We start from the raw sequence: 12,122 nt of genomic DNA, 5'->3' as shown, positions 1-12,122 counted from the left end.
CTTATTATTATTGTTATTGAGTGCGAGTACATTTTGGTACCAAAATCTTCTCTGCTTTTACGAATATTCAACACATGCTCGGCTGTAACAAGTGATATCATATTTAAGGTCCTGCCTCCCTCCATTTTATGTAATGAAACCACACGTGTGTTCGTGTTTTATTTATCAAGGTGACTTTGGAATGTGTACAAAAGTGACTGATTCCTAAGCTTTGGCGTAGACGGATTCGGCCGAATCTCGTACTTGGTGAAAGAACAGATCAACGAACCGTGCTTTGAGCAGGTTGAATACATTCCTCAAAGCTGACAAAGGTGAAACGGCAAATTTGGGTGAAAAACCGCAATCATGAAATTGCCTGCGTTTCTCGCCTTCGTGTTTTTTACGCTTGTAGCGTTAGAGCTGGCGTATGCCAATGGGCCAGAGAAGAAACCATCCGTGCTGGAGTTAAAGATGGACAAAATTCCTGAGAACCAAAGACTACAGAACTTGAAGAGGGAAAACCCCGCAGAAATGAGAAGGATGATGAAGGCAAAAGGACTGATAGATATTTCCGAGGAAGAGGGCTTAGGTAATGTTAATAATGTTGATATTTGAAATAAGGGTTTGTTCCATTTCTTTTTTCTTTCTTTCTTTACATGAAGCATGAATATTCATATTGCTTCAGACATTTCCATTTATAAACTGCAGGGCATATTGTGATTTTCATTATTTTGTACCACCAACAAAGTTTTAATTGTATCCTTACCTTGCATTTAAAAGATCTGGTATGCGACCTATTAAAATCACATACATTATTGAGTATCGCCTTTTTTCAGTTATGTTGCGTATCTAGTGTCGCTACCCTAGGATCTAGATTTCCGTATTGCCAGCTCGATCTTGATTTCATATATAACCCATATCAGCAATACGAAACTCTAGTTACTAGCGTCAACCTGGAGGGTTCTTCGGCAAAATTTTGCCTGAGGCGCCACCATATTTGGAAGTCATAAGTCTCGTACGTCATTATTCATTTATAATCCATTTATCACTTATTTAAATTACCACCTTGCATTTTAGTGCCGCTGATAACCGCCACAGATGGTACGGCTGTTCCTGACCAGTATATTGCCCATCTTTTGCCAGAAGGAGAGTATGGAAAAAGTAGGTGCACCAGCCAATGGAATTGTTTAAAAATTATTTCATTAAAAAATAAATAAAAATGATTCTGCATTTATTCAATTTAGAATTTAAAACTTTAATTCCCGTACTTACAAGTAACTATAATATACTATTGGTGGAATGGTCAATATGCCAAAGACACAGTTAGTATAGATTAAGTACAAGCATGTACATGTATATGATTATTTTCCCAACAGGGAGGTCTAGAAGTGTCATGAAAATAAAAACGCCTGCTGAACGTTCATTTCAAAAGCAATATTTATCATACGCATACATTATATAGTTACAATTTTACATCTCTTACAGTTCGTAGCATCCTGAAAGGAAGTGGTTCTTATCAAAAAGCAAAGTTCATAAAGTTCACTAGAACAAGCAGATACGCCATACTTAAGGGTATAAAAGAAAGGTATTTTATTTTTCAACGGATGTCCTTTTGATTTTAAAAAAATAGTTTTGATTTTAATGACCGTTATTTTTTAACGTAATCATCATAGTTTGAAATTTGGTCTTCATTTTTTTTTTTTTTTGTGATTTTCATAACGCTTTGGGGTAATCTTTTTTAATCCAACATCATTTTATAGATATGATATCTTACAATTCTCTGATAAGTTTGTTATGGGAAAAAATCCCACACAATTTTTTTCAGATATGCATAGTTTGTTCGGATTTTTGTCAGTTGTTACTGTTGCAAGTACTTCTGATTTTTAATAGTGATCTTCAACAGCTTCGCCAGCTTACTGACGTCATTGCGGAAATCGAACAAGATAAAGCAATGTCGATTGATGGATCTTATTGTGCAGGACCTTTTCCAGCATCTCACACATGGGTAAATGTTATGTGCGTGCATGTGTATGTTTGAGGTTGTACACAAATATGTATGTTCCTGAGCGAGTGTCAATGATTATGAGTCATTTTTCGTATGGTAAATGTGTCTTAATAAAAGATATAAAAAAAGACTGCCGGCTCCCGTCTAGGACAAAATATCATTACTGAAAAGCTGCCTTTACATAGTATTATTAGGAGATCGGAGGTCCGGATAAACTGGAAATTGTCATCACTTCTTTAACTCCCACGTAACTCTTAAGTCATGTTTTTAAGATTTTTTATCCAAAAGCAAACAAACAAAAAGACAAACCAACGGCGAGAAAACAGCCGCCTTAACTTACGGAAGTAGAAAATGAACTTTTTCTAAATACGGCTTCCTTCCTTTTTGATGCAGAATTTAGACCGAATAGACGACGAAAGGGATGATGACAGTTTTACCACCTGGGCGGTCGGCTCTGGTATAGACGCATACGTCATGGACACTGGAATAAATCCTGATCACGTTGACTTCGGAGGAAGAGTGTCATCAGGTAAGTGACATTAAACTGTAATTACAAGAGAGAGAGAGAGAGAGAGAGAAGAGAGAGAGAGAGAGGGAGAGGATGACCTGGCACAAGACAAGAATCAGAAAGAAGACGGTTCTCATCAGAGTTCTTTGTTGTTTTTCCAGGATGGCACGCGAGTTCTTTCTCCGATAGCAGAGACACCCATGGTCATGGTACCCATGTGGCCAGTACCTTAGGCGGCGAGACCTATGGAGCAGCCAAGCAGGTGAACCTTATTCCCGTCAAGGTGTGCTCCCGGACAAGGTGTCCAACCTCGGACATCCTGGCAGGACTGAACTGGATAAAGTCACGGGTTCAACAAAACAAGCGTCTGTCTATCATTAACATGTCACTGGGTGGTGGGTACTCCTCTTATCTCAATGACGCCGTGTACGCGGTATTGGATGCAGGCATTCCAGTGGTAGTTGCCGCTGGAAATGACGGCAAGGCCAATGCGTGTAATGTATCCCCAGCAAGCGTAAGCGGAGCCCTCACTGTTGGCGCCACCCAGATAGATGATTACTTGGCTCCGTTTAGTAACATCGGACCGTGCGTTGATATTTACGCTCCAGGGAAGAATATCAGGGGCGCCTCCTACGCGAACACGCACGGTTCAGTGGCACTTGATGGGACGTCAATGGCGTCCCCTCTCGTCGCCGGTGTAGCCGCGGGTTTGTTGCAGGCCTATGCCAGCGCTGGGTTTTTCAGCGAACCGTCGACAAGTGTCGTTGACACTCTAAACTATGACATCATCCAGTATGCGGAGAAGGGTACAGTGAGGGGACTCCCGTCTTCGAACAACAACAATGTTATGCTTCACACCACCTGCCTGACTACCTAACTTTAATATCACCCTGAAATGAATTTGTAAAAACAATAAACAGTTCCTTTAAGCTGCAGCAACCTATCAAAGCTGGTCTTTAGAATGTTTCCCTAGAAATGTATTTTTTCCTCAGATTTATTTAAGATTTTAAGATATCGTATCTTTTTAAGTCTTCCTGTTAACACAGGTTCTGCCTGATGGTATGTTGAGTTAAAATATGAGTTAAACGGGAAGCTGTTACTTTTACAGTAGTTCTCAATAGAACCTTGCCAGCGGAATTTTAGACAGAAACAATTTTCATAGCACTAGCTTTTCGGAAACAAACCGATTTAAAAAGGGGTGAAATTGATAATATCAAAGCTTTTGCATGTCATATGTTATTTTCCAATGAGCAACAGCTGCTTGGCCTGCTTGCACTTGTATTGTCCTGACAAGGACAACTCTTACAGAGAAGTGTTACTTAAACGCGATTCCCTATTTGGGATATTAAATGCAAGCTGTATATTGCACACGAGATGCCATCTTATTTCTGTCTAGTAATTTAACTGCCAAAGAATCAAAACATGCACCCAAAAGTTATACATTTATAGAAGTTTGCAATAGGCCTGATAGGCCAATACTGGGTACATTGCATCTTGAAATCTGTCTTCCTTGAGACTCTATATTTTAAAGTTTCACATAAGGGGATGTTAGAATGTGGTCTTTATCACGGCATTGGTGGGTACCCCGGTGTAATAGGTGTACTAATTTGATGTTATGTGGAAATTATGACAACTCGATGTTAAATCATCTAAAGAATAAAAATACAATACTTCGCACAACGATTGTGATGAGTTACAACTTATTAGTTGGTAGGTGTGATCTACTGGTACTTACTGGTTTCGTAAGGTGAATTTTGGATACTTAAAACATTGTTATACTTCTAGCACACACACAACAACGCGGAATGAGCATATCAAAGACATGAAATAGTGCAAATGACAACGACGTATAGCTGCGCAAAGAGCCTTTTCAGTCAAGAGAAAAGAGGCTAATTCTAACCAATTTGAAAATAATTTTATTGAAAATCCTTAAATCTGCCATCTGTGGTGGAAAGCCATGACCTGTACAATGGAGATAACTGTTTGTGATCTATATAATTTTTCTTAACTTGACATTTTACTACTTTTTCCCCGATTTTTATACTTCTTTCATAAATCTGACTATGCATATCCTATCTAATATAAATTCTCATATTTATGATTAGTTTCATACTCTTGATTATGGCTCAATTTAGAAACAAAGCAAAAACAAAACAAAAAATAACAAGACTTGAATCTTATTCACAGAATAAATTGAAAGTCACCAAAACAAACATTTTGATAAAAAATTGTGAAAATAGCAATGATGTAAATGGAATTCATGGGATTTGTGTTGATATTAATTTTCTTCCTTTTTTCATTTGGAGATACCTCAGTACATTTCAAAGGAAATGCTAAAAGGACTACTTGTGCTCCTAATTTTTTTTTTTTTTTTTTTTTTTTGAATTTTTAAGAAAAGTTAAAATGACTGTAACTGCAAACTTGGCTTAAAGTAAATAAAGGTCTAAAGTAATAGTCCATATTTAGCAATAAAAAATTGCTGGTCTTATTTGTTAATATTTATGTTTATATCAAAATCCCATGAATGGTCCCTCATTCAAATCAACCTTCTCCTTTAATAATCAAAATGTTCTGAAAATTAATAAGAATATAGCAATACACTGCAAACAAATGAAAAAAATCGAACTGTGACACACAGTCTTATACTAAATATTTAGAAAAAAATTCATAATAGTAAGTAAAATATATACATGGATCTTTATACAATTAATAACATATTTAAATCAACATGCCCTTGCTGTTGCACTGGTTCAATTACATGATTTCTAAAATGTTATCAGCAGCTTATTTATTAAGTTCTTACATTTTTTAAGTTTTAAGTTAACCTGTTTAGTATTGTGATTCTTCCCGAATAATTGAAAATTTCTTCACGAATACCTGTGTCTGATGAATAATTTAGATAAATTTAAATTACTTATGCTAACTATGTAAAAGTTATGAACTTGCAAGTCGATATAAAACATCTGCCATATTTTTCAAAAGAATTCTCGCAAGGTACCATTAGTGAACTACCTTTAATTCACTCTAAATGGTTTGTCTTTAAATTATATTCAACTATCGGCTTAAAAAGCATTTAGTGTGGATATCCCATAAGAGAACGATCATTGTAGCTCTCGCAAACTTTCTCTGTTATTCTGTGAAAGTAGTGGAAAACGACTGCAGTTAACACGATGAACTTAAGGAGGGAATGTAGGTTTGAGATTTTCTCTTAAAATAAAGGTCTTGGCTTTTTTATTCCTGTCACATTCATTTAACGTATCTTCAAAATATCTAATTATGCTTGGAACACAGCTTTAACTTCATCGTGTGACGTAATATTGGGATTTTGGGGACAAAAACACCATTTTTATACACCTGATTTTCTCAGGCACCTGGACAGCTATAAACTTGCTTTTGATGTCATTATGACACTTGAACAAAGTACTACAGCATGGAGTCAGGGATTTTTCTTCAGACACTTATTGTTGATTTTATCTATAAAAACGTGAAATTACATCAAAATATTAGGGAATTTTCACTTTCAAAGTCTATAAATTAGAAAAGAGAGGATCAATCAAAATTTCTTAAAAAGCACTTTTAGAGCATACTGTTCATAATTAGCATGGTGAATTTGGTCTCCCTCAGGTGTACAGGTAGATAGTTAAAGCTTGTTAAGATAACGCTATCTCGTCAATATTGAAAGCAAAGAAAACGAGCAAAAACCCTTTCAGTGAAGTTAATTGTCCATATAAGCAAATAAAATTGTTGACAGCTTTACCTGTTATCGTTCTGACGATCGCGAAGATGGGTACTCTTTTGCCGGTTGAAATTAGCTTGTTTGCATGTATTTGGATGTCAGAAAATCTTATTTTTGTATCAATCTCACCTCCTGTTAGTAACTTCAAGGGGTTACCGCTAGCACTGCCAGAATGATTGACAGGCAATCTAGTAAGCCCTAATGACCCAAGCAATCAGTGGCCACGTCAATTGCCGTCAGGGCAAGTGTTAGGGATGCGCTCTAGGATGTGCACACAATAGCAGCATCGCATGCGGTCTTGTCCACATTCGCCAAGCGAAAAATGGTTCGAAAACAGGTGGAAAGGTTAGATATTATCATTGTTGATTTTCCGATTACCAATGGTAAGCAGAAATAAATAGGAGTTGAGCCTCGATGCTAGGGCCGAATTGCCCAAGTTGCATAGATTCAGGGGCGTAACCAGACCTGGCACTCAATGATCAGAAACAAGTGGTCTTATTATTACTTGATTTGTCTGCAGCCTTTGACACAATAAACCACGAAATTTTGTTCAACAGACTAAAAAATCGTTTCGGTATAGATGGTATTGCATTGGCATGGTTCAAATCATACCTGACTGAGCGTGAACAATCAGTCTCAATAGGGACAGTCGGTCATCCGGGCACTTTACCTTAGCAACCGGCATCTGGGGTAAAACAAATCGGGCAACATGGCGGATCGCATTGACTTCTATGTAAAAGTTGGCAGGCTTTATCCGAAGATATCATACTTCACAGTGCCTGACCACTTGTGTCAGTGAGGATGAGTTATTTACCTGGTTGATTTCCTTTACAGGCTTTTGTAATTAGCTGCTGCACACCTGGTTAAGAGATAAAATCGGCCTTAACTGCCGATCGTTATCTGTGATCAGGAATCTTACAGTAGTAGATTGCAAAGACTCATTTGCTTACCTGGATGAGAATAATAATATTCACATCTCATTGAAAAGAAAACCACATGGAAGCAACTGATATTATCAAGGAAGGTTTCAATTGTACTAATAACTGTTGACGTTGCATATTGCAGACACATATGACGGGTACATTTTGCAGGTCTACTGAAGTGAACCGGTACTGTTTAACTCTCAGGCACGTGCAAAAGTTAAATGGTGGAAGCTTGCTGTGTATCAGGTGACACAAATACATTAATAAAGTCTAATGGGATTTGTTAAATTTCAAAGATCAACGGAAAAGTAAACGACTGTTGCAGGCTAAAGGTCGTGCAAACGTGACTAAAGACGAGACTGTTGATCGAAACAAGATTTGGTCGTAGCTATACATGCACTACAAGATTTGTGTATGTGTGTATAGTTCATTTTATTATAGATAAGGAGAAAGTCATTGTACCTTGTTTGGTATTTATGTTTTTCATTTGTTACAGGAATTAATTAGTAGTAGTTACAAGAAATTGAGATTGCATCTTGTTTTGGCATGTGTGACGGTATATCAATTCTTATAGTTAAAATTAATGGACTATAACGTCAAACTTTTTTGTTGTAAGTTAATTGATGGCGTCATAAAGGTAAGAAAAAATATGTTCGTCAATATATTGACAAACTTGTGAGGTAATGTCTAAATCTTTAAGTTATCAAAGTAAAATTTTAAAAAAGTTGCCATAGATAAAGCGACCTTAACTGGTAAAATAACATACAGCTTTATTGCCGTGTTTGTTATTCAATTTAATTTTAATCTTGTACGTTTTGAAACTTAACGTTCTGTCTTCCATGATATTTCGCCAGAAAAGTGCACAATAAGATTGTAAACACTCATATGACGCGTAGCTGCCAATATTAATACAGGTAACACAACGTGTCTTCTCTTCCAAAAAGTTGGCAAGCAACTGTTTATGCTGTCCTTCCAGGCTTGCATTAATATACATATGAACTGTATACAGACCAAAGAGGCCATGGGACCGATGACATTGCCCCTATCCCGTTCCCCAGGCTATTGCAGCAGCAGGTGATTTAATCACAATTTGTAGAAATCCTATTCTAATAACTTCTCAGTGTTGCACATTTCCCAGGTCTTTCTTACGATCCACGTTCTAAGAAGCCATTCCTATTTCACTACCTCATGTACATGTACAGGTACTTATTGTGGACATTTGCGTATGCAGTTAAGACCAATTTTATCTCGTAACAAGTTAAACAGTAGCTTATTACAAAGGCCTGCTGACTCAATAGACCAGGTAAATGATTCAACGCGCCCGACACAAAAGGTCAAGCACTGCCTTTGCAAAATCTTCTGCTGTAAAATTCCCGATCACAGATAACGATCGGCAGTTATATAAGGGACGATTTTATCTCTTAACCCGGTGTGCAGCTGCTAATTACAAAAGCCTGTAAAGGAAATCAACCAGGTAAATAACTCATCCTCACTGACACAAGTGGTCAAGCACTGTGAAGAATGATATCTCCGGACAAAGTCTGCCAACTTTTACATAGAAGTCAATGCGATCCGCCATGTTGCCCGATTTGTTTTACCCCAGATGCCGGTTGCTAAGGCGTGTGACGTCAGCCCGACTGTCCCTATAGGCACTCACAAATCACCGTCAACACCACTAACTTGTGGTGTACCACAAGGTTCTGTACTCGGCCCCATCCTGTTCACTCTCTACACGTCACCAATTGAGGACATTGTCTCTGAGTACGGTTTTAACCTTATGCTCTATGCAGACGACTCACAAATTTATATTGTTTGCGACAGGCCATCAGATGTAATACCATCTATCCAGAAATGTATTATTCAGTTGAGCCAATGGCTTAATGCCAATTCACTTGTTTTCAATGATGGCAAAACAGAAGTAGTTCACTTTACTTCTCGTTTTTCTAAGGATGCGGAAAAACTAGAACTATTAGAAATTGGAAACAGTACAGTCACGGTAAAAGATGAGGTTAAAAAACCTTGGAGTAATTTTTGATAATAGGTGCGATATGGCTGCCGACATCAGCAAAAAATGCAAAGCCGCTTTCTATGGTCTTAAAAAAATTTCCAAACTATCTCACATCCTTGATAAAAGTCAAATGGAGAGGCTTGTCCATGCCTTTATAACTTCACATCTTGACTACGGAAACAGTCTACTGTATGGTCTTCCTACCTATCAAATTGAAAAATTGCAATCTGTCCAAAATGCTGCAGCACGACTACTGACCAAAATCCCTCTCAGATCAAACATTTCACCCATTTTATTCGAACTACATTGGCTTCCTGTACGACAGAGAATTGTTTTTAAATTACTGTTGTTTGTTTTTAAATTCACTAGAGGTGAATGCCCCTCATATTTTAACTCGATGCTACATCCAAGTACACCCAGTCTCACCAGGTCTACCAGATCCACCTCCACTCCTTGTTTTATCAGAAATGATAATAAAAAAACAACCAAAACCTACGGCCACAGGGCATTTTCAATTTCAGCACCAATTTTATGGAATCAGTTACCCTCACACATTCGGACTATTGACAGTGTTGAGGTTTTTAAAAAAGATTTAAAAACATTCTTATTTGCACAGTATTTTAATTAATATCTTCTCATTTTATCAGAAAAAAAGTTTTATTGTTCAGACCATTACTATTTTAACCAGTTTTAATTATTTTAATTGTTTTTTTTTTTTTTTTACCTTAGCTTTTATTATATATATAATAAGTTGTAATCCTAATAGTTTTACCTGTAAACAGCACTGAGACGCTAGTGTAGTGCGGTTTTAAGAAATAAATATTATTATTATTATTATTATTTAAAAAATTGTACGCACAGATTTTTTACATTCCCAGCAAAATATAGACTAACGCAAGAGATGAAGGACAGCGTAATCACAGCATATGTACCACACACCGCAGCTTAATTTCCATTAATAATAAAACATCATTTAGTCAGAAATATTCTCGCAATTAAAAAAGTTTCAATAAACTTATTACCCAGAATGGTATATTTATTTAAAAGGAGGCTAGCTTCGCATACGTGGAACGCCCTTCGAATAATCCTGGATCCGCCTCTGAGTTGAACTAACATTAGATTTCATTAACCTTACATGTGGATGCATGGCTCCCCATAACAACCAATTGTACGACACGACAGAGCTCTGATACATCTAAGTTTTATTATATGTTTGTAAAAATTGTCCATGTCACCCTGTTAGTTTGGAGGGATAAGCTGGGTCAAGTCCGTGTCAAAATTCTTTGACGCTTTGCAGGAAAAATCCTTCCTTCGTTTCTCTAGCTCCTTATGAAACCTGGTGTCCAGATTAAATATCTAATGCCCTCAGGGTTGCGTGAGCTGCTCTTTGAAAATAACACACAGGTAGATTTTTTACCTGAGATAAATATTGCCAGCGAGGCTTCAGGTGAGTTGTGGGCCACTGAACCCTCCAATAAAGAGGTAAAGGAAGTTCCAGTTAGATGGACGATTAAGATAAAACTTGTTAAGGTTTCAGGCATTGTTTACCTCAGTTCAATAAAAGTATGCAAGACGGGGGGAGGGGGGTGTCAGAACAATTGTGACTATACAATTGATACAGAGGATTTGTTCATACAGGTGACTTTAATAAGCAGAGAATTTCTTTATATTCCGTGAAAAATACACTAAATTTATATAAAATAATATCATGGTTGGCCAAAAAAATGTACGCACAGTGCATCCGTGTGTATGCCTAGTTACCCCCATGTATATTTTTAAAATCTAACACTAAACTGCATCGACCTGTTGGCGAAAATGGATAGAAAGAATGACGATTGTTGTCACGGGTAGCAAGCAACGGAATTTTCTTCTTTTCTTTTGCGTATCTCAAAAAGTTAACAAGAAAATCGAAAGAACGCGTGTAACAACAAGCAATATTCAAGGGAGAACGAGTATTTCGAGCAAATCCAATGTGTCGGAAAAGATTCATCTTAGCGCTGATCACAATCAAGAGAGACTATCAAAACAGCTTAAGCGGAACAATAGGCACTGCTTTGCCGATCGCTGTTTATGACAAAGGGGGCATGGTGCATCCCTGTTCTATTGTTTCCCTAGACGTGCTGATGCTGCTAAGGTCCGCCCACCGAGTTTACCCATGCCAACGGCCCTTGACAACGAAGGCGGGGCATATACCAGGCCACCGCTGTCGATGTGTGCAGCATCAGAATAACCAGAAAAAACAAATTTTTTGTTCAAAATGTAAAAATTTTATTCTGTTAAACGTTAGATACACGTTTAACCAATAATTAGACATAAAAAACCAAAAATGGCTATTTTTAGCTATATTTGGGTACATCCGCTCCTTAAATAGCATTCATTTGATTGCCCACATTTCGTAAAAATAATCAATGGGCAAAGTGGCCATACTTAATAACTTATATCATACCGATTTACTTATATACACCATTGATTTACCTTTATCAGTACAACTTAAGCAGATTCCTTTGGTGAATACTTAATGAAACAAACGCATATTCCAAAAAGGACATTCTAGAAAATTGATCCATCGCGTGTCTTCGAGGTATTTCCATACTTGGCATAAGCTGTATTAATATTTTAAAACAACCTGCTGACCAGCGTGAATTAAAGGTCACATCGTGACACGGTGAATAAAACACCAAATTATGCATGTGATGACTTTCTGTCATACTTATGCTTATCAGTCTTGTAGTCCCTCCCAGAATCCCTCCCAAAACTCAACATGGCCGCCTACTTATGGGATTTTAAAGAAATAAATATGCATATTTGACGTAGTTTTTGAAAAAGAAATCTTATTTTGGTGCCTCTGTTAACTGCCTAGCCTACATATACTCACTGATTGTTTGGGATCACAAAAATCAAGAACAAGGTTAAATTCAAAGTCCAAAGCGTGTCTCCAAGGTGTCTCCATGCGAGGCCATCAG

At 37.2% G+C, this 12,122-nt stretch overlaps 1 protein-coding gene across 1 annotated transcript; it reads left to right on the top strand.

The window, feature by feature from the left end:
* The first annotated feature begins 71 nt into the window (after positions 1 to 71).
* LOC106169314 (uncharacterized) lies at positions 72 to 3,388 on the top strand. Its single transcript, XM_086998239.1, has 6 exons — positions 72 to 568; positions 1,057 to 1,140; positions 1,465 to 1,564; positions 1,870 to 1,984; positions 2,378 to 2,513; positions 2,654 to 3,388. The coding sequence occupies exons 1-6, from the start codon at positions 346 to 348 to the stop codon at positions 3,367 to 3,369; spliced, it is 1,374 nt and encodes a 457-aa protein (XP_086854365.1). The 5' UTR covers positions 72 to 345; the 3' UTR covers positions 3,370 to 3,388.
* Positions 3,389 to 12,122: the final 8,734 nt, after the last annotated feature.

Source organism: Lingula anatina, chromosome 10 (assembly GCF_051362555.1).
Source record: "Lingula anatina isolate TDL-2025a chromosome 10, LinAna3.0, whole genome shotgun sequence".
In the NCBI taxonomy this organism is placed as follows: Eukaryota; Metazoa; Brachiopoda; class Lingulata; order Lingulida; family Lingulidae; genus Lingula; species Lingula anatina.
Note: the sequence above shows the minus strand (reverse complement) of the source record. Positions and strands in the feature narration are given on the sequence as shown.